This window comes from Megascapheus bottae, chromosome 18 (genome assembly GCF_031878675.1).
Source record: "Megascapheus bottae isolate mThoBot1 chromosome 18, mThoBot2.hap1, whole genome shotgun sequence".
Lineage (NCBI taxonomy): Eukaryota > Metazoa > Chordata > Mammalia > Rodentia > Geomyidae > Megascapheus > Megascapheus bottae.
In genome coordinates this window covers 39712776-39735703 of record NC_143526.1, presented here as the reverse complement: position 1 = coordinate 39735703, position 22928 = coordinate 39712776, and the positions used below count along the sequence as shown (strand labels likewise).

The window sequence follows — 22928 nt, the reverse complement described above, 5'->3', positions numbered from 1 at the left end:
TATTGTATGTGGTGTAGTGTGTGTGTGTGTGTGTGTGTCCCACCCAGCATCTCAGATCACCTACATCCCAAGGACCCCGGAGCAGCCCCGGCAGTGCACGGTTTTGAGTTGGGCTCTGCCTTCTCTGGTTCCTAGCTTCACCTGCCTGGGCCTGCCTCAAGGGGGCAGCTGCTGCTGCTCTCCTGGGCCAACTAGTGGATTGCCATTCACTCTGCTCCGCATTCGTGACCCGCTCGGTGTTAAAAGGTTTTCTCTGCACCCCATAGACACCACTCCCATGTTGTGGCGCGGGCTGGGCGCAGTCCTCAGAACGCTGGAAGGCAGGCCCTGCGCTTACACTAACAGTAGAGAAACTGAGCCCCCCAAGAGTGCCATGACTCCTTGAACGTGGTCCCCAGGTTTAGCTGTGGTGCTCCAGGGTCCCTACACACCACTGAGTTTGAACTTCATAGCAACCCTGACCTTTTTTCTAAAGAACCCACATGTTCAGTTAGATAAAACTTTGCAGGCTTTGGCGTGGTTTTCCTCCTCCACTGCTTGCGGGCGGGCGGGGGGGGGTGGTCTTTGGTTTGTGTTTGGGTTTTTTTGCTCTAAGGAAAACTGCCACACAGGGACCCCCTGGTCAGATACAAGACGCTGGGGTAAGGATTTTAGCCCTTGGAAAGTACATGGGGGTGGGGGGTGGCCAGTCTCCTGAAGGTGGGGACTCCTGTGGTTGGTGACAGAATGGGGGCAGGGGCTCCTAGGTCAGGCCCGGCCCTATTCAGCAGAGAATGGGCATGCTGGGCTCTCTCTCCATGGTGACCTGCAGGTGGACGAGGCCGAGTTGGGGCCGAGCGGGGGCAGCCTCCCTCCCCCCCAACAGCCAGCCTCATGGCGCTATCTAATTGGGAGATCATTAAGATCATTATAATTAATTGGCATCCTGATAAATGGCGTGATTGCCTAATTGGGGTGGTTGCTAGGGAACTAGGCTGTGCCTGGAGCCTAGAGGGGAAGAGGTGCTGGGCTGGCTAGGGTCAGGCGCTGGGGTTACAGACCCAGCAGCTGATGGACAGACAGGAAGCCAGGACGGGTTCTGCCGCTGTGAGCAGGCTGCAGTGGAGCCCGGCTGGGCTTTTCCCCTCACCCCATACCCTGGGATCGGGATACATTGGACACAACTCCGCTCTAAGGAGTAGCAGCTTTCAGAATCCAGGAACTGTTAGAGCTCAGATTCAGGATTTTCCTCCAGCTCCGCTCTGCCTCGGGTGGCGCGTGGCACCTGTCTCCTTCCTTTCCTAGCTCTGAGTCCGTGGGCGCGGCAGTTGGGGCAGCCAGCTTGCCTGGCCTCTTGCCCAGCCCTGACGTGGGGGTGTGTGATTCAACCTGTCTGTGGCTCAGAGTTCTCATCCCACAAGGAACACCGGTCCTCAAGCCTGCCCCCTGGCTTGCGAGAAAGGGAGGGTCTGGCACAGAGGAACAGGAGGGCTGTCCTGGGGCGGGATGGAGGTGTCAGAAGCTTATGTTGGTCAGGGCAGAGAGGGCCAGGCCCTAGCCAAGCTGCCCGAGCCCCAGGCCGCCCTCTCCTGGGACCACTGTCCTGTGCTCACTGCACACCAGGCTCCAGCTATGGGAAGGAGCTACTGAGCACTGACTTAGGCTGGACTTATAGGCCCCAGCTAGGCTGGAGCTGAGTTGTGGTCCATCTTGGCCCAGTGGGACTCAGGATATTACCCTCCCCTTTCCATCGCTGTCAGTGGGCATCAGGAAGTGAGGTGCAGGCTCAACCCCGTGCTTTCTGGAGTCCAGGACTCCCCAACTCTGCCCCTCCTCCCCACTACGGAAGTCATCCTAACGTAGTCTTTAGTGAATACAAAACTCCCAGGTCAGGCGTGGTGGCTGGAGCTTGTTATCCTGGCCAGTAGGGAGGCAGAGACTGGAGGTCGCCATTGAGGCCAGCCTTGGCAGAGAACACGGGAGAGGCTGCATCTCGGTGCATAAGCTGGGTCTGGTGGTTTCCACCTGTTATTCCTTCTACCTGGAAGGCAGAGGAAGGAAGAGTCCAGCCTTCCATCGGCCCTTGGCTGAAAACACTGGATGCTGAAAAATACACCACAGCCAAAGGGGCTTTAGGGAAGGCTCAAAAACTGGCTTCTTAATTTTATTTTTAGGTATAAATCTATAATACTTTATTGGGAAATATGACAAGATGAAGTATTTATGAGCCTTAATTGTATACCTGCTACAGGGGAAATTTCAGCAAATGTAACAAAGCAGAACACGAACAGCTCATTTTCTCTTGATTAGAAAATGCATGTTGATTTCCGTTGAAACCCAACTTTTTTTTAAAAACGTGGATCGTGTGTATCAAATAGTGCATAGACCACGTGTGTACTGTCCACATCATACACAAAGCCGACCCCATGGGCACACGCATTCGTGCCCATTCCTGCAGTGCCACACACAGCATGTCAGAAGCCTGCGTGCCTGCTTCTGGAGACAGCACTCCCCTCTCCCCAGAAGTAAATCCTTCCCTGACTTGTGAGGAAATGCATATTTTGCATAATTAATTTTTAAAATATATGCCAGTGTTGGGGCATGAACTCAGGGCCAGGGTGCTGTCCTTACTTTTCTTTCTTTCTTTTTTTTTTTTTTTTTGCCCGTCCTGGGTCTTGAACTCAGGGCCGGAGCACTGTCCTTGAACTTTCTCAAGGCTAGAGCTCTACCATTTGAGCCTCAGGACCACTTCTGTTTTTTTCTATGTTTATGTGGTACCGAGGGATCGAACCCAGGTCTTTGTGCATGCTAGGCAAGCACTCTACCACTAAGCCAAACTCCCGGCCCTGTCCTTACTTTTCATGCTCAAGGCTGGTGCTCCACCACTTGAGCCACACCTCCACTTTGGGCTTTGGGGACAGGGGACATTCACTGTAAATGAGGATGTCTTGGACTTGTCTGCCCTGGCTGGCTTCAAATGTCAATCCACAGCTGGGTGCAGATTAAGAGCAGGCCTCGCTATGAGACCTGCTCGCTGGTGTACACATGCGCAGTGAGCCTCGTGGCAGGCCCAGCCTGTACCCGGGGCCAGGAGGAAGAACCCTGCTTGCTCTCTCCTGAGGGGCGGAGGCTGGCAGCACACAGTCACACACAGCAACGGGGCCATGACCAAGGCTGTTCCAAGGAAGCCGGGCAGTGTAAACACAGCCTGTGCTGTGAGAGGAGACTGCTTAAGTGGGGAGCACGGGGAGCGTCAGGCATGGGGCCAGAGGCTGCTCTGAGCGCTGACCTTCGAGCTGTAGCCCAGAGCTTTGGGAGGACCTGGCCTTGGGAGGAGTCCAGATAGCAGGATCACCAGTGCAAAGGCCCAGAGGTAGACAGCAGGTCTATCTGAGACACTTGTTCAAGATACAGAAGTCCGGGGGGGGGGGTGGTGGATTGGGAGTAAGCAGAGGTGAGGGGATCAGAAGTGAGATGTTCAGGCTTTAAGTGGAAAAGGGAGCGGGGCTCCGAGGCAGGATCTGGGCCTGGTTTAGCACGAGTGACTTCAGGGTTGTAGTGGATGGAGTGGTTTTGGATTTTATTATTATTATTTTTGTCTGTGTGTCTGTACTGGGGCTGAATGAACTTGGCCTGGGTGTTGTTCCTAGAGTGATCTTCTACCCAGGGGACTTGCAGCCATGAAAGAGAGAGCGATTTCCGTGACTCACAAGGGGGGAAGGGGCCGCAGGCATTCCTCTCCGCCCCAGCACATTCTTACCTGGCCCCAAATACCCCTGGGATAAAGCAGAGTATGCCGTCACGGGGCTCCCCAAATAAGGTGTGTGACGGGGCGTGGGCCCTGCTGTGTGCTTGTTGTGTTGAGATGAGGTGACGGTGGTGGATGTGTGAGTCTGCACTGGGTGGGCAGGGTACCACCAAGTGTGCAAATCTTACATTAGTATTATTAGTATCACTATTATTATTATTATTATGCCAGTCTTGGGCCTTGAACTCAGGGCTTAGATACTGTCCCTGAGCTTCATTTGCTCAAGGCTATCCCACATTGCCTCTTTCGGCCTTTTCTGTGTATGTGGTACTGAGGAATGGGACCCAGGACTTCATGCAAGCACTCTACCGTGAAGCCACATTCTCAGCCCCACCTCAGTGTTATCTTGAGCCAGAAGCCTGGGCCAGCTCCTTGGGGAGAAGGCTTTTAAGATTTCCCCGTGGGGAGTATTTGGAGAACCTCTCCCTGCCCGAGGCTGCGCAGACAGGCCACAGAACCCCAGGGCAGTGCTGGCTTGTGGGGATCTGGGCCCCCAGCTGGTGAACCCCAAGAGCTGAGGTTGGCCTGGTCTCCAGACCTCCACTTGCTAGAATCGTGTCCAGCTGCAGTGTTTCAACTCTGCCACCTCCCTGTAGGATCCTTGAAACACCGCAGCGCCCCTGGCCTCCGCTTGTGGACAGTCTGGGACTCAGAGACAGGGGCAGGAGGGAAATTTACATCCCCAGGACCCGAGTGGGGGCTGAGCTGGGCCTGAAATGTGTGTATGTGGCCAGGTAGACTCCAGATGTGCTGGGGAAGAATGTTGCTGACAGCTTCTCTTATTGGCGGGAGGTGTGTGTGTGTGTGTGTATTCCCCAGCTGGGAGCCTTGACCCCCCACCCTCAGCCAGAGGGAGGGGTGCGGCCTGGAGAACTACAGTAGACACTTGAGACTTTGGCATTTCTGGCCCACTCCAGGGAGAGTTACACCCCACAGACTTCAGAAAGCAGGTCCCTGTCTAAGCAGGATAGTGTACCAGGACCCCCCTGGAACTGGGTCTTCACTTAGGAGCAGAGGTCCTGGTAGAGAGCCATGTTTATTTCTCACGTGACAAAAAATGTCCTTGGCTCACCTGTCAGTACAAATTCCCAGGATCCACCTGTCTGGGACTTTAGTTTTGTAGCCTCTTGGTTTCTATGTAGCTGCCACTGCTCCACACATCAAGCCCTCTTACAAAGTGGGAATACAGGGCAGGGCTCTTTGCTGTCTCTCTTTCCGTCAGAGGAGGAAATCTTTCTGCAAACACCCATTCTGGCAGATTTTGCTTTTATTTCTCACAGGCGCCAGGTTGGGCAGAGAAGGGGAAGGAGAAATGAGTGAGCTTTTGCTCTTTGACTTAGCTTGGTGGTCCCTGAGAGGCAGCCAGACACCCTCGTCTTTCAGCAAATGTTTTTTTCCAGGCTTGCATGTCCACACATACTCTGAGTAAAAACAGAACTCCAGTGGGTGCTGGTGACTCAGCACCTGTGATCCGACTGGGGGGCCTGACAGATCTTCGGGTATCGTGATTCCACACCAGTCTGGGTGGGAAAACCCTTGGGACTGATAGCTACAATTTATTAGCAAAAATATCCAGAAGTGGAGGTGTGGCTCACGTGGTAGAGGGCCAGGTTTGTGCGTAAAAGTTCAGGGACAGTGCCCAGGCCCTGAGTTCAAGCTCTAAGACCAGTTCGTGCATGAGCCCTGACGCCCCGAGACCCTTCTTGGGCAGGGTGGGTCCCCATGGAGAGCTGCTGGTCTGCTGCTGCTCTGTTCCATAAGGCAAGGTCCCTTGTGGCAGTGGAAGGGCGCCCCAGATCCCCCACCCCATGGCCCCCTTCCCTCACTGACGTCTCCTAAGATGCGCTTGTCAATCACATAAAGCAAACCTGGCAGCTCTGCATGCTCCCGCCCTCCCCACAGCTGACTCAGGCGAGACTGGAGCCCTTGTCCCCTGTGGGATTCCTGCCATGGCCCATGGTGCCTCTTAGAAACCTGTGCTGGGCCACACCCGTCAGTTAAACCAGTGCTCTGGGGGGGCCTCCACCACGTGAGAGCCGAGGGGGGGGGTGGCAGGATGGGTGCCTTCTACAAAGTCCCAAAGGGGTTCCTGGGAGAGGCTACCAGCAGAGCCCTCCTGAGAGCTTGTCCAGCTGCCCCCACTTCATGTTACCCCTTAAGTGTCACCTCCTTTCCCAGTCGCCCTAGCCTCCTCTCCGCTCCCTAAGCCTGGGCTGCTGTCCCCCAGAACTTCTCGAGTCCAGCTCCCACCAACCCTTCAGACATCAGCTCACATCACCCCAGAACACCCAGAGTGCATCTGCTTGTGTCCAGCGTACCTCACTTTCTACTTATTTGCTTGTTTGTCTTTCTTATGTATGTGCCGATATTGGGGCTTGAACTCAGGACCTTGAGCTTTTACTTGGCTTGTTTTTTTTCCTGCTTTAGGCTAGTGTTCTACCACTTGAGCCACACCTCTACTTCTGGCTTTTTGCTGAGTAGTTGGAAATAAATTGGTCAGTCTGGGCTGGCACCGAGCCTCAGTCCTCAGGTCTCAGCTTCCTGAGGAGCTGGTTACAGTCATGAACCACCCGTGTCCTTCCTCACTGACACAAAGCCTGCACTGTCTGGGTCCATTTCCTGCTGGGTCCCTGCTGTTCCTGTGGGTAAACCAGGGCTGGTGTGTGGAGGAACTGGAAGGGTGGCTGGGGAGATGGGCCTGGCTGGCAGGCTGGCAGGGTTCCGGTGCCCTCGTCTGAAAGTGAGTGCTACCAGCAAGGGAGGTCAGAGCCGATTTGTCACCCGCAGAAAGCAGGGTAGGGGTGACAGGCGTTACATGCTCACCTCCTGCTCCCCAGTTTCCTCTCAGCCACAGTGGGGGCAGCAGGCCACGATTTACCTCCTCCCCACCGCTCCTCTGCGGTCTGTAGCCGTGTTCCTGTGAGCGCGCTAGCATTCAGAGAAGCATTAGATTCTGTCCATGCCATTGGCAGATGGGGAAACTGAGGCATTTCCTCTCCAAAATGGAGAGATCAGCTCTCCGTGTGGCCCCTGGTAGGGGGGTGAAGTTTCAAGCACTGGCCTGGGCCTGCCCCCATGTGCGGGCAGCTCTTTCTGGCCATGCCCCCATGGTTATGTGCAGCCGGCTTCTGCGTTGGGGACAGCAGGGCATTTATGAAGGAGTGGCTGCCACACTGGACACATTGGCATTTCCCAGGCCCAGCCCCATGGGTGACTCTCAGTCACCCAGACCCCCCCCCCCAGCTGTGGCTCCTCCCCTAGGCCCAGCTGCTAATTAGATGGTGCAACTCACAGGTGGGCCAGGGGCTGGCACGCACTCCCAGGCCCAGACAGCTGTGCTTGACACAATCTCTTGCTCAGCTCCCCTCCCCCATGGGCTCTTGGCCCAAGCTGTGGTCATTGTGTCACTGGCCACTTCCAAGGTGAGCCTAGAGCTGCCTTCATTGAGCTCAGAAGATAATGGGATTATCAACGCTGGCCAATCAAAATATGCTGTTATCCGCATGTGTTCCCAGCATCTCAGACCATCTAGGAGGCGAAGAGGCCAAGGCTGGGAAAGTGGGGGGTTAAAACTGGGGGTGGGGAGTGGGGAGGCTGGAATTGTCAGCCTCGCCTGTGGCTGTCCCCACCGGGAACCAGCCCACAATTACGCATGAATAATGACTCTGTTCAAGTCCAACTTTATTGCTTTTGGCCAAAGGCCTTTTGCAGAAATAACATTGTAACTCCCTGCCAAGAAAGCTTTGTCCTCAGCCAGACAAAGAAACAAAGCACAGAGGTGGGAATTTTTGGGTCTGATTCCTTTCCTCTACACAACCAGGAAGGACGGTGGGCGTGGCCAGCCCACAAGGTGTGGGCCCAGAGAAAACAGCATCCACCCGCATCTGTGCCACCTCCCTGCTCTCCCTGCCTGCTTCTGCCACACTCGTTTTCTTATTCTCATTCCCACCACAGGGCCTTTGCATGTGTGTTTCTCTTGGCTCAGAAAACATTTCAGCCATAAGTGACTTCTCACCTGGCTTCTAGACTCAGCACAAATGTGAGAAGTCCCCCCCTCATTCTCCCCCACACACTTGGTCTAACCTGTCTCTGCCAGTTTCCCTCAAAGCCAATGGGACAAGCTAAGATTCTTCTTCATTTGTTAATTATCAAGCAGCGCCTTGTTGCCAGAATATTTGAGTTCCCACCTTAGTGCTCAGAGTTTTATATATCCATCCATGCTGTGGCTCTCGGCTTGGGGCTCTCTGGCCGTGTCTAGGATGTCCTTTGTGTGTGGGGGTACCATTTCTTATCTCTCAGTTGGCAGGAAAAGGGTGGCCCCCTCCCCCTGCAGTGAGCAGGGCTGAGGTGGGGGCTCCCCTGTGAGGGAGGCTTCCCTGCATAAGTAAACCAGGATAACTGGGGTAAGGAGTCGGGAGCTGAGAGGCCAAAGCAGTGCTGGGGCTGCGGTGTCCAGAAAAGGGCCCAGCACCTCCATGTATGGGATGACCCCATCCCAGTGACCCTTCAGGGGGGACATTGGTTTCCTGCCTGCTCGAGCCAATACTGTGGAGTCTTGGGGTCACTTGTGACACAGAATAAGTGACTCATCCATTCGTGGGACAATAACCAGGCCTGGGCGCCTCTCACCCGCTCCCCACCCTTCTCCACGCCCGTCACCTGTCCCACAGCTGTCAGCTCTCTGCCTTCCTGCACCCACATCCAGCCACACTGGATATGTCCTGTGGTCCTCGAACACCCAGGCATGTTCCGCCTCGGGACACGTAAGCTTGCTGTTTACCTTGAACATCCGCAGTCTGGACAGGCCTCCCTTTGTGGGAGCTGACAGGTCTCTCTCAAGGAGTCCTTTTCGGACCATGGCTGGGCAGGGGACTTGGTTCCCATGGGAGAGCACCTGCCTAAGAAGTGTGAGGACCCGAGTTCAACCCCCAGTGTGGGAAAGAAAGGAAGGTCGTGTCACCCTTACGGAACGCCACGTCCTGATCCCTGGCACTGAAAATGGGACCTGGTGCCCAGAGGTGCTTCAGAGATATCTAGTGACAGTGTTCAGCCAGGCTAAGGAATGGGCATGCAGGACTGGCCCCTCCTGCCTGTAGCCCAGACATCTAGGACTCCACAAGTAGAAAACCAGCCAGAATAAGGAAGAGCACCACCTGCAGGGTGAGGGCTGGGAAGTGTTGGGGGCGGGGGGGGGGGGCTCCACAGCCATGCCCAAGGGACAGTTCGCCTTCCTTGGCAGAGGAGGAAACAGAGGCCCGAGGCAGGACGAGAGGGGCTGGGCTCATGTCCCCTCGCTGTCCCTGGATGAGTTGACCCACCACAGCGTCGGATGCGATGAGCCTGCTGAGACCACGGGCCCAGCTGTGGAGGTGTCAGCGGATGCTCCTGGGTCCACTCTCTGCTCCCGCATGTCCCCTCCACCTCCGCTTTGTGGGCCTGTGGCAGAGCACCTCAGAATGACCAGGCAAGGGAGGAGTCCGGCTGTGTCCTCAAAAAATGAAGAAGTGGACTAGAAAAGCCCACACTCGCCGAAAGAGGAATGGATTAGGCTTGAAATAGAGAACCCAGAAGTAAATCCTGCCTCAGACTTAGCACGATCCAGGCCTCAGATGACACATGTATGTATGCATGCGTGCATGCATGTATCCATCCTACAACGTCCCTCTTCTGTGTGCTGGCTTCATCTCAAGACCCCAAAAGCAGGAGGACAGCAGGGTCTTCCTTATCCTTATTGGAATAATAGGAAACCAGGCAGCCAATTAGCAAAAGCAGGCTTACATATGGACCTATCACACCAAAGCAACCTGGAAACCCACCCTGGCCAGTCACAGAGGCAGGGGACTGGACGCTCTGATCGGCTTTGGTGTGAGCGTGTGGACTAGCCTGAGCCCTCGGAGGCTGGGACTGTGCACCAGGGATGGAGAGAAAGGAACTTCAGATGAAATCTAGGAGTTAGAGAAATTAGGGTGAGAGAATGCTGGGTGGCACAAGCCTAGCTGTTAACACTGGGCAATGGGAATCGGGCACTTGTTGTATGCAGTCTGTTGTGAGCCTCTGCCACTTGATCCACATTCAGAAAGTGAGGGCACTGGCTCACACCCATGCCTCCAGGCTCCAGACCCCATTGCCTGGTGTGGCCCCCCTCCCTCTCTCCCTGAGCTCTTTCGTGTGTTTGCTGCCTTCCTCTGTTCCACTAGCCCTACCAGGGCCTGGGGTTTTTTTCTGGAATTGTTTGCACTAGACCGAAAGCAGCTGAGATCATTTCCAGACAATGAGCAGTCGAAGTGACCCACAGCTTGCCACAGGGTTAACTTTCTCTTCCTGTGCCCTCTGCCTTCTTACCTGGCCTGGAGTAGTCTTCCTACCGCACCTTTGATGAGCTGCTAGAGTTTGGGTCCCTGAGGGTGGGGACACGGCATAGAGCAGGGCCTGGAGGGCATTGGGGAGAGTCCTGGGTCACTAGCCTGAGCTCTTCTCTCCTTGACACCCAGACCTTGCTTCTGGGTCTTCCCAGCTACCCTGCGTTTAGGGTCCAAAGCATTCCCCACAGCTGTACACTCCAGGACCGTGGTCCCCTGCCACCCCGAGACCCACCCTTGCCATTTGAATCCAGAGATGGGGGCCGGGAGGGGTGCTCTGTGTGGTGTAAGCAGAAGGACGTGGGTGGGTGGCATGGCGCCGATTCACCAAGACTGTCGATTCAGCCACTTTGAGTATTTACCATGAAGGGAGAAAGAGGCAGAATAGAATCCCTTGTGTCACTTCTAATTGATTTCTTGGGCACCGGAGAGAGGCTGGCATGAGGCCAGGAGGAGTCTGAGCCCGGGGAATTCATCAGCAACAGACGTGCCGATGACTTGAGCTGATGAGATAATTAGCTCCTGTTACCCCATGGCCTCTGAGCTCCGGCTACATCCGTGGAAGAAAGCGCAGGTGCCGTGCTGGCAGGTGGGTCCGGCTCTGCCCGGCCTGGGAGCAGGGGCTCGAGGCTGGGGACCTGGGCTCAGCTCCACTCCCCACCCACGGCAGCAGCGCTGTTTCCCACTTGGCCGCATCACAGTGGTGCTCGGAGAGAAGTGGAGGCTGGGAGACTGCGAGGAACTCGCTCCCGGATCTGCTACCAGGATTTGTGTCAGACCTAGGCAGCCTGGCTTTGAACCACTTCTGCACCATGTGCTCTTGGGAAATGAGTGAAATCCTCCATTCCTGATCCTGTGTCCCTGAAGTGGCCAGCTTGCACGTGGAAAGTAAGGACACCTAGAATTCACTCAGAACAGGGTGGGCGTGGCGCCCCTGGTGGCACTGCTGTCATTGGCACTGAGGTGACAAGGCCATTGGTGTAGAGATCCCCTGGGCATTCTGTCGCCTCGTCTCCGTGGCTGGGCATTGCAGGGTCGTGTGGCAAGTCAGGCTGGCTTGGCATAGTTACACTTGGTTCCTAGTGTAAACCTGGAGCTTCCACCATGTGTCCCAAGGAGGCCACAGGCCACTGATAAGGAGGCTGGGCCTCCCTCTGCCCCCCTGCAGCCTCCCTGTCCCTCCCCAGAGGTCAGCACTCCCATGGAAGTTTCAAGCACCAGGCTGGGGCGCCCCTTGCATGGGCAGTGCTGTGCCCATGGGCTGACTGCCTTCTAGCAGGCTGATTCTGAGGTGTCAGCCTGACTTATGCTAGAAGAACGTTTTCTCCCCCCCCCTCCCCAAGAGTGTGTTATGTGTTTCTGTTGAGAAGGAGGCCATTTAAAGAAACGTGTTAGGTTAATATGGGTTCGAGGGGGCGGGAGTCTGGACACTGCTGTTAGGGTGGAGTGGAGGACGAGGCTGGCAGCTGGGAGGGCTGGTGTCCCTCGTGCCTGGGGGACAGTGAGTGGCCTCAGGTTTCTCAACTGTGAAGTAGGAGGAGCAGCAGAGACTGATAGGGTGTCCCTGGGGGCGAAGGAGGAGGGAGTGGGACCGTGTAACGGTGATGGTGTGGCTGCTCATACCCAGGGTGATTGTGTAGTTCCTGGTTCCTGGTTGGCAGAGGAGAAACTGAGGCACAGATAGGAAGTGCTGAGCCTGGTAACACTCAAAAACTCAGCTGAGAGCACACAGTGGGCACAGAGCGGGGGCGTGGTTTGGTGTGATACATGGGTTTCAGCAGCGAGGAGCTGGCATGGGCCCCGGTGTGACACTCTTCCCAGCCTGGATCTCCCCACGCCTGCCCCCCAGTGCCAGGGTGCAGCCAAGCCTGCAGTTGAGGAGGCCTCAACTCCCCACAGAGACTGGGTGACCTGGAGTTTGGGGAGTGGACAAGAAGGTCATGCCAACCTCGTGGCAGGGAACCGCCATCGCTGCCCCCAGGAGCCAGTGCCCCTTGCGCTTGCACGTGTGTGTGTGTGTGTGTGTGTGTGTGTGTGTGTGTGTGTGTGTGTGTGTGTGTGTATGGGGGGTCAAGCTGCCCCTCTGCGGCCGGTGGGGAGACCCCAATGGCAGTTCTGACCTGAGTCTCGTCCTCTCCTCCAGATCTCCAGCCAGGAGGCACGAGGGACAGAGAGAACTGCCTGCCAGACTCAACTTCCCCAAGGCCTGGGGTCCATAGGGGGTCAGGATGGCGCCCCCGGGCCTGGCACGCTGGCTGCTGTCGGCCGCCCTCTTCTCCCTGCTGGGTGGGAGCGTGGCCTTCCTGTCCCATCACCGGCTGAAGGGCCGCCTCCAGAGGGACCGCAGGAACATCCGGCCCAACATCGTGCTGGTGCTGACTGACGACCAGGACGTGGAGCTAGGTGAGCGTCCCCGCCGGGGAGGAGGCCGCGGGCCACGCGGCTGTGAGTCCACACGCAGCTGTGAGTCCACCCGCCCGCCACGCGCCTGCGCAGCCCCAGCCGCTGAGGCTCCCGTCTCTTCCCAAGGCAGAGCCGCTCCCCCTTTCTGCAGCCCACTATTGTTCACGCACGAGCCACAGGCCCCTCCACCCGAGCCACGGTGCTTCCATGAGCACGGGGAAGAGACCTCCATTCTCGAGGGAACCCCAAAAGCCCGTTCCAGGTGCTCTGTCGTTATACATGTGGCTATGAGGAGCAACGCAATTTCACATAAACCATGTCTAGTAGATGCTATTTCTCACTCACCTGTGAAGGTCTCCCCGGCTGAACCCTCTTTCTCCTGACCTGGGTCTCTCTCCATGGAACTATCCCCTGTGGCCCTTACATCAGAAGGCTGTGAAATGTCCCGCGTGGCGTAGGACTCACAGGTCCTTGGTGTGTCTTTTATACCCAGAACAGGTCCCTGTGGCACTAGCCACCTCTGGGGCTCAGTAGCCACCAGAGCTGCCATGCCAGGCTGTGCCCAATCTAATTCACCTACCCCCTCCTCCTCATCAGGACGGGTGGGGGGGGGAATGTCATGGAAAGTGGGGGCAGCGTAGACAAAGGCCTTGAGGCAGAGGTGGCTGGAACCTAGGAAGGAAGGTGGAAGTTGAGTCTCCAGTGAGCTGTAGCAGGGATTGCCACTCATTGTTGCTCAGCTGAAGGGGCCCTCAGCCCCTGTCCACCAGCAAAGGACAAGAGAGGGTTATTGGTGGCAAATTTGAAGGTTTACCTAGTAAATCACTCCTTTAGCCACCCAGGGAAGGGAGAAAGTTTATGTGAAGCCTGCTTGCTCCTCGCAAGGATGTGTGCTAAAGATCACTGGTATAGATTTTTCGTGGGGAGTTTATCAGTGCAAAGAGAATTTCAGTCAGGAAGCCATCAGAGCTCAGCCTCACTGACAGCTTGACACCTAGCACCCGCCTCCCCCCTGCGGAATCTGATAACTGGTTAGTCAGAGACACAGGCGCGGATGTCTGGGGAGGAGGGGAGCTGTGTTTCTGGTGGGGTCTGGTAGAATGGACCTGCAGGCGGCCCCCGAGCTTCGGTCCCTTTCACTTTGTGTGCCAGGAGGCTCAGTGCACCTGGATGTCCGTCCACTCACTCAGTATACTTTTACGGGATGTCTGCTCTGGGCAGTGCACTATGCCAGGAGCCAGGAGCTCGGGAGATGGTTCTGCAGTGAGGACAGAAATGGACCTGGGAATGTGGGGAGGAGACGGGCTAATGATGGAGAGAGAGAGAGACCTACAGCTACTGGGCCAGGCAAGCCAATGCCTACTGGCCACTCCATGCTGAATGAATGAAAAGTAGGGTCTCTTCAAAGTAGTCCAGGCTGGCCTAGAGCTGGCCTGCTCCTTTTGCCTCAGCCTCCTGAGCGCTGAGATTACAGGTGTGTGCTGCCACACCTAGCTTTAGGTGATACTCTCAATGTAATATGTGAAAGTGAGTTGTCCAGCAGAGGAAGACTGAGAGCCCCGCTCCCCTGAGGGACCCCTGCGCTTCCATGAAGTCAGACCTCAGGCAGCAAGAGCAGAGTCCAGGGGCAACACCCAAAATGGACATAGAGGCCCCTGGAGCCATACTTGGTGGCCCAGCTAAGCCTTGTTTTAGAATCTGCTGTGGGTTTAGTGCGGTGGCTCCTAACAGACCAATAGATAGGGCTGGGGAGCAGGGGTCAGAGTGGTCCAGCGCCTGTCCAGCATGTACAAGCCCTGGCTCCTGTCCCTAGCCCTACAAAAGACCCCAGTGGAATACGCAACTCTAAGCAAAGAGTTGGGGTTTGACAAACGCCCGAGAGAACAACAAAACCAAGGTCCAGCTGGGTGCTGGTGGCGCACGCCTGTAATTCTAGCTACTCAGGAGGCTGAGCTATGAGGATTGCTATTTGAAGCCAGACCTTGTAGGAAAGTCTATGAGATTTATCTTCAATAAACCACTCAAAAAAAGCTGGAAGCGGTGCTGTGATTCGAGTGGTAGAGCACTCTCGCCTTAAGTGAAAAGAAGCTCAGGATAGCACCCAGGCCCAGGGTTCAAGTCCCAGAACCAGAAAATAAACAAACAACAACAAAAACCCAAGGCCACCTGGAATACAGAGATTATTCTTTCCACTCACCCGTGGGGAAGCTGAGGCAAAGAGAAATTAAGCCACTTGTCCCCGGCAATTAAGCAGGATTTGAACCCAGAGTCTTCGATCTCTGCCCACTCTGGCCAGCTGTTCCTGGGAGTACTCTCACCGCCTGGCTCTGCTGCTAGACTCTCCTTGGGCCTTGGGCCTCTACAGTCACCAGTGGCCATTTTCAGAAGGCTAGGGCCAGGATGTGGCAGTTCTGGTCTGCGTGTGTCAGGACATGGACGAGGCCAGGTCTTGGCCCCATGAATCCTGCATTCACCCTGCCACACACAGCCCACACCTGTCTCCCTCAGCATCAGCAGCCCCAGCTTTTGGTTTGGGGCAGTGCTGAAATGTGAGCTCAGGCTCTGTAGCCCTCAAGTCACCTCCTTCCCCCCCCCCCCGCCCCTCCATCTTCTTTTTTTGCTTTAGTTTTTCAGGCAGAGTCTTGTGTTTTCCCTCAGAGCTCACCTCAGACCACAATCCTCCTCCCTCTGCCTGCCATGTAGCTGAGATTACAAGCATGACCCACCCTGCCCACCTTCTTTGTTGTTGAGATGGAGTCCCGCTAACATTTTGCCTCTGCTGGCTTTGAACTACCTTTCTTCCAATCTTCACCTCCAAAGTAGCTGGGATTCCAGGTGTGCGCAACTGGATCCAGCCCCTCAGACCTGGCTTTCCAAGCAGGCCGATCCTCCCTCTGCCAGGTGAAGATGGGAAGGTAGTAATCAGAGGGCTGCTGTGCTTTTTATAAACCACGAGACAGACCCAGATCAATAATGTATGCTCCAAAAAACCCAACACATTATCTCACAGTCTGCTACAACTGGCAGGCCGAGGTGGTCCTAAAAAATTTATCACCTGCTATTTTCTGCTCATCCATGCAGCAGATCTGGGCTGGAGGGCTCTGGATGAAGACGAGGCTCAGACTGACTTCCTTGCAGTCCCCATGTGTCCGTCCTCATTAGAGGCTGGCTGAGAGACTGGATAGCTGGAAATCAGGGCCTGGGCCTGCTTGGTGATGGAGGGCGGTGGGGGGGAGAACGGGGCGGTCTTCTTTCCCTCTCCTCCCCTGTGTTGGTGAGAGCCTTCACTTGCAAGTCCCAGGGGCCCAGGGGAGCTGCAGGGACAGATTCCTCCCCAGTGAGCGGCCCGGGTTACCATCTGCCTTCAGGGCAGCTGGGAAGCCTTGGGCTCGGTCGGCTCCGGGAAGTGTGGGGCTGACCTGTCCCCACACCACAGCGAGCCACGCATTCACGTCCGCCCGCACGCACGCACGCGGATGCCCCGGTCCTGGGTGCAGGGAACCTGTGGGTCCAGTCACTGGGTTAACAGGGTGCAGATCCACGGTGTGACTCCTGCGGGGTGCAGGCTGAGCCCCAGAGCGGGCGGGCTGTAACCCCCCACAGCCCCAGCTCTGGAGTGCTGGCTGCCCTGGTTTTGTTGGTTTTTGCTGCTCTTGGAGCTTGAACTTTTGAGTTTGGATGCTGTCCCTAAGCTTTTTTTGCCCAAGGCTAGCACATTACCACTTTGCACCCACCGCGCCATTTCCCGGGGGTTTTTTGGTGGTTAATTGGAGATGAGAGTGTCACAGACTTTCCTTCCCAGGCTGGCTTTGAACCACCATCCTCCAATCTCAGCTTCCTGAGTAGCTAGGATTGCAGGTGTGAGCCACTGTGCCCAGCCACTCTTAGTTTTTCAAGCTTAAATCTTGTCTTCAGAAGAAGCTGGGAACTCAGGTAGCACCCAGCACTTACCAACCATCGCCCAGCAGGACACCACACACTGGTTTAGATGTCAGTGAGATGCTGCCTCCCGCCCAGCCCCAGGAAGGTTCTGGATGGGGTGGAGGAGGGAAGGAGTGGAGGAGGAGCTGCTGGCAGGGGCGGGCTAGACAGGAAAAGCGTCTCCTTGGGTGTGAATTGGGAGCTTTGCATGTGGGCCGCTTATACAGCCCCTGAGCCCCAGAACCTCTGGAATTGGGGCCTCAACATGCCAGGTGGAAACGAGGTGCCTGGCTGGGGCTCTCATGCACTGTCAAGTGAGCCCTCACATGACAGGAACCACCAGGCACACGGACATTGTACGTGGGGATTCTCCTGTACCAGGCAGAGCTGTCTAGACAGGTGACACACACAGAACTTGCTGGCCGGGGTCATGTTGCCAGGTGGGGTAGCTTTGGAAAAGTTACTTCCCGTGGCCCTGCCTGGGACATCTGGTCGACTGTGAGCCATGCGGGGCAATGAAGTACAGTGTGGCCCCGGGGCCAGGAGAAAGGCCACCGCTTCCTCAGCTGACCCGGGAAGGAAGGTGGTGGGGAGGCTGCGTGCTGACAGAACACGCCAACATGCACGTCCATGGCATGATCACCCTGCAGCAGGATGCTCAGTGTGGACCTCGCTCACTCATTCACACCAGTGTCAGTTGTGCACCTACTGTTCTGTTTTTACTAGACTTCCACCCTAGGGGAGGATGTATAGAATATACAGTGGGTGCAACATGGAATGCATGGGAGAGTCCGAGAGAGGGGCCCGGAGGCTGTACACAGTGCCTGGACAGGCATGGGACCTTTGAGCAGAGGCATTCTGGGAACCAATTCAGGGGCTTTCGGGTAGAGAGAAATAGTACATGCAAAGGGCCTGCGGCAGAAGCTTTCCCAGCAGTCTCTCAGCAAACAAACAGGACAGGACAAAGGAGGTCTAGAGATGATGGGCAGATGGGGCTGTGCAGGACACTGAGGAGGGGAGGGACGTGGTCTGACTGCGCTCCTGTGTGGAAGGTAGACTGAATGGAGGGGGCCAGTGAGGTGTCTATGGCGGTAGTCCAGGTGGGAGATGGCAGCGGCTCAGGCCAGGGCAGCAGCCAGATGCTGCACACCATTCCTGGGTGGGCTGACAGGTGTGCAGAGGGGGCAGGGGAGGAAGGAGAGCTGCGCCACGATTTGGGTGGACAGAATTGTAGGGTGGGTCATGTGCTTGCAGAGGTGGGGACGCTACAGCCAGGAGCTCCACTGAGGACCTGAGGGGAGCCCCACGTGGTGGCCAGCCCTGGGCCGCCTGCCTGGGGGCGAGGCAGGCTTTGCTGTCTGTCCATCTGGAGGCACAAGCTGGGCTGCACAGCAGGAAGCCAGCAGATGGATCGGAGACCATGGGCTCGCGTGAGTCTACGGGCCACGATGACAAGCAGCCCAGCCAACACAGCATTGGTGACCCCTGTCCACAGCACAGGACAGGAGGACAGCAAGTGCAAGGGCCCTGGAGCAGGAGCAGACTCGCCAGGCACTTGACAGGCAGCCAGACTTGGGAGTAAAGAGGGCAGAGGGGACAAGGCGGGGGAGGGGTGCGTGACAGCAGCGGGTGTGTCGTTGACCCCAGTGCCCTGTGACCAGACGTGGCCTCTGCCCTCCTCCCTTTGTCCCCCGCACCTCCCTCCTCTTGCTGAGGACATAGCTACTCTGAGCCTTTACATCTCCTGCAGTGGCCATAGGTAAGCACATGTCACCAGAGGCAGCTGCCCACACGCTGCCCCTGTTGCATGGGGACATTTTGGGGACTCCCGAGAGCCAAATGGGGACTGCCAAGTGAGCTTGAGCCTGGTGGGCCAGGCGGGCAGCCTCAGCCCGGGTCCTGGTGCTGTGAGATGTCCCTGCTGGGTTTATTTAGTTGGCATTGCCCTGGACCTGGCTGGGGGGGCTGTGGCCAAGCCTGACAAAGGACCACCCTTGCATGCCACCAATATGCCACACCAGAAAGCTGATTCGATACAAAGTCCTCTGACCTTGCATAGCCTGCTACAGGGGGACACAGGAGGTGGCCTGCTGGGCACAGGAAAGCATACTGACCTAGTGGGCTGGCACCGCTGTCCTCTAGCCCAGGTACTGGGGCCAGGGAGGGCATGGGATCTGTGTGGTACCTGGAGATGGCCAGGGCCGCCCCATGCCTGCCTGTGTACCCGCCCTGGCTCTCCAGATGCAGTGTGGGCGGGGAGCAGGCGTGGATTTGGGGGCAGGTGAGGTGCAAAGCGGAGGCCTGGCAGGTGCGGGCCCGGGGCTGGGGAAACCCTCCCCGAGGCTGGCCGGGTTTGGTGTGACCGGGTGTCCGCAAGCGTGGACCTTTCTTGGGAGCGTCGAATCCACCCCTCAGCTCCTGCCTTACAAAGCAAAATTGCCCTGTGTATATCCAAACCCGGCAGAGCGGACACGGTTTAGACGCAAAGCCGTGCAAATGTCCCCACCCGGGCGGGAGGCAGGTCCACCCCAGGGCAGCCCCCCCCCCCCCGCCTCCCCACCTCCCCCCTCACGCGTCCCTGTGCCCGCAGGCTCCATGCAGGTGATGAACAAGACACGTCGGATCATGGAGCAGGGGGGCGCGCACTTCGTGAACGCCTTCGTGACCACGCCCATGTGCTGCCCGTCCCGCTCCTCCATCCTCACCGGCAAGTACGTGCACAACCACAACACCTACACCAACAACGAGAACTGCTCCTCGCCGTCCTGGCAGGCCCAGCACGAGGGCCGCACCTTCGCTGTGTACCTCAACCACACCGGCTACCGCACGGGTGAGTGGCCGGCGGCGGGGACGGCGGGGACGGCGGCCCACACGGGAAGCCGGGGCTCCCGGGCTGCGTGGGAAGTGGCTTGTGTGTCCCCTCAAAGCCCTGTGTTGATGTCTGAGTGTAGAAAACGAGGAATGTATCTGTTTTCAAGCCATGAGCCGGTAGCTCACACCTGTAATCCTTGCCACTCAGTAGGCCCAGATCTGAGGATTATGGTTTCAAGCCAGTCCAGGCAGGAAATTCTGTTAGATTTTTTTTTTTTTTTTGCCAGCCCTGGGGCTTGAACTCAGGGCCTGAGCACTGTTTTAGGGTTTTCTCAAGGCCAGCATGCTACCACTTGAGCCACAGTACTACTTCTGGCTTATTCTATGTATGTAGTACTGAGGAATCGAACCTGGGTCTTTGTGAATGGTAGGCAAGCACTCTACCACTAGGCAAAACTCCTAGCCTCTGTGAGACTCTTATCTCCACTTATTCACAGACAAAGCTGCAAGTGGCGCTGTGGCTCAAGTGGTAGAGTGCTATCCTTGAGCAAAAGGAGCTCAGGGACAGTGCCTAAGCCCTGAGTTCACGCCCTAGGATTGGCAAAAAAAAAAAAAAGCTATTTTCAAGAAATGTGAATCCCTCAAAGAAGAGGAATCTGTTGAACATAGGAACTGGATCCCAGGCAGGCACCGAGTACCCAGGCACAAGCTGTGTCTTGTTAATAAGTTAAGAGGACTTTGGTTGACTCGGACCTTCAGCATGCAGGAAGGTTCCGGAACATCAAGGCGAGGCATGGAGAGGAGTAGAGGCGGGACTTCTGCTCTAGTGGCTCTACTCTGGAAGCGGGCAGTGACAACGGATGTGACTTTGCCCCCACTGACCTGGCCAGCATCATCTGCGGGCAGTGACCCCAGTGTCTTGTGGGCATGGTTCTTTTCAGGTTCCGTGGTCAGCATCATGTCCAGTGCAGGCAGTCCCGCCCAGGGCAGAATCCTCCAGACTCCCGTCAGTTGGACTTGTTTAAATTAAACATAAATAATACTCCCCCCTCACCTTGGCAAAGAGCCAAGGCAGTTGTGCAAGCAGATGTCAAGGAGCTCAGATGCGGCTAGCACGGTCTAGATTGATGGGGTGTCTGAGACGTGGAGCCCTGAGTGTGAGGGTGTGGGTGGGTAGGAGCGCTGAGGCAGGGTGAGGCCCCCAGGGGATCCACCCAGCCATCCGATCACTGCAGAATGGCCTGGGCACTGGGGAGACCCTGTGCCCCCCGTGGACTGTTCATGCCCCGCTCTGTAGACACACAACATGGCTTTGTTCGGCAGGACTGGGATTTGATCTCAGAGCCTTGTTCTTGCTAGGTATGCACTCTACATCAGAGCCCCAGCCCAGCAGCCCGCTGCTTTCTGGCCTCTGCTGAAAGCCTGTGCCAGGCTACTTAGGCTTTGGGGGAGCAGGGTGTCACTGGGGGAGCAGGATAGGTCGAGCCACCGTCTTGACAGAAGGAGGCTACGCGGCTGGGCCCTGGAATGATCACCTCCACCATCTCTGTAGTCCCCAGTTGGCTGCACCTGGATGGGCCCTAAACCACTGTGGTGCAGGGGTCCCACCGGGAGACCCCAGAACTCAGTGTTGTGCTGAGTGTGTGTCCAGGCTCTGCCACCATCTGGCTGTGTGAGCTGGGATGAGTTAATTTTGTCCTTGGTTGTCTGGAGCTCCCGGGTATTGGGAAGGTGGACAGGGATGCCACGGCGGCTGGTTCTCTAGAAGCACTTGGGGAGTGTGATAATATTGTGGTTCTCCCAGTGGCATGGCACCACTCCATGACCTCTGCCAGCGAGCAACCCAAGATCACACACTCAGCCTCTCAGGTGCTCATTGATCTGCTTGGCTCACCAGAGCAGAGGCTCGGAGGGCCTGCCAGACACCTGAACACTGGCTTTGCACCTGCAGGGGCAGTGTGCTGAAAATGCATGCCTTGTCCCGTTCTGCAGTTCTGCTCTGGCTCCATGCCCTCGGCTGTGGGGAGGCTGCAGGATCCTGCGTGAGCTGGGGGAGGGGCTTTCTATCCACTTCGCTGCTTGTTGTGGGGTACGGTGGATGCTCGGGGACAGGAGACTCACTGCCATGCAAGCACAGTAGCCCCAGCTGCTCGTACACACCACAAGTCACGGAATGAAAGAGTGCTGTGATTTCATCATAAGGCGTGGGGACTTCCCGGGAGATGGCATCCACCTCAGGGCCTTTGCACTTATTCTGTCCTCCCCATCGTGTGCCTGATCTGCTTGCACACACCCCGTCTGCCCTGTGTTCCAGTGTTGCCTCCTTTGAGAAGCCTTCCTTGACTTCGCCAGTGCCCACTTGGTCTCCTTACTTACTTGCTTTTCCTGCCAGGCTCTTGATGTGCCTTAGTGTGTATCTGCGGGTCCTGGTCTGACTTTCTCGATTCTCTGGGCATGCCACCCTCACAGCTCCTTGGTGGTGTCACTTCTAGATTGCCAGCTCCTGTCCCTCGCCCCATAGCAGGTGCTCGGAGCCGACGGATGCACACACACTTTGTCCAGGACCTGCAACCACTCCATCTCTTCCTTCCTCCTTCCTCCCCACCCTGGCCTCTCCTCTTCCTCCCCGCTGCATACAGAGAAGAGGGGGTTCACAGATGCCCAGCCGCCCTCTGGGCCCCTGGCCCAGCTGTCCCTGCCTTCACAATGGTGGCCTTCTCTCGCCCCTTGGCTTCTGTCCTGCTGTGGCTCCCGGCTCTCTTCCTCTCCCTTCGAGCGCACAGGGCACGCACGGCGCACACACAGCTCCCTTCTTCACTTGGCCCAGCTGCCCCTCATCCGCCCGCTGCCCCTCCTGCCTGGTGGTGTGACAGGATGTCCCCGTCCGCCCCTGGAAAGCCAGCTCCTTGGTGGCAGGGGCCTTCCTGCCCTGCCTTCTCCCCCCGCCCCGTATCCAGGGCCTGGCCGCCTCCTTCCACCGAGGTCTGAGCCTCAGCTTGGGACTCAGCTAGCCAGGGCAGCTTCCAGAGGCCCCAGCTGGATTTTCCCCTCTGCATTTCTCACCCACTGCATCCCCCAGCTCAGTGTCCTTCCACTCCCATGCCCACTCCCTGGCTGCAGCACCTGCGAGTTTCAAAGAAAGCCAAGCATGGGCCAGAAAGCGGGGCTCTATCCCTAGCTCCCCCAGCCCGGCTTTCTCCTCTATACAGCATTGTTGCCACATCAGTGGGAGTTACCCAGTGCCAGTGGGCTGGCCAGTGCCCCCAGACCTGGAGGGTGAGGGGGCCTGGATGGTAGAGGAAGCACCACACTGAGGCAAGGCATGGTTCAAAGCCGACGCCCTCTGTCTTTGTCCCTGGTGGGCATCACTTCCCAGACTGCACAAAGTAGACTCACTGAAGAGCTGCAAACAAGAGGCATCCATCTTCCCCACCCCAGAAGCTGGCCATCCACCCCAAGTCCCGAGGCTTTAGGGAGAATTCCCCTCCTGCCTCTGCCACCTGCTGGTGCCTTGGTTTGTGTCTGTGTGTCTCTAACCACCACCCCTGTCTTCCCATGGCCTTGTGACCTGTCTTCCCATGGCGTGACTTCATCTTGACACAAGGCCACCACCTTCATGAGGTCTCAGCCCCAGCTCATGAGTTCCA

At 56.8% G+C, this 22928-nt stretch overlaps 1 protein-coding gene across 1 annotated transcript in view; it reads left to right on the top strand.

The window, feature by feature from the left end:
- The window catches only part of Sulf2 (sulfatase 2), a 53859-nt gene that overhangs the window by 1826 nt on the left and 29105 nt on the right, over positions 1 to 22928 (top strand). Inside the window, exons 2-3 of the mRNA XM_090352493.1 lie at positions 12290 to 12549; positions 19061 to 19300. Of these exons, the coding sequence (XP_090208619.1) occupies positions 12375 to 12549; positions 19061 to 19300 (415 nt within the window). The 5' untranslated portion in view covers positions 12290 to 12374. The remainder of the gene's footprint in view (positions 1 to 12289; positions 12550 to 19060; positions 19301 to 22928) is intronic.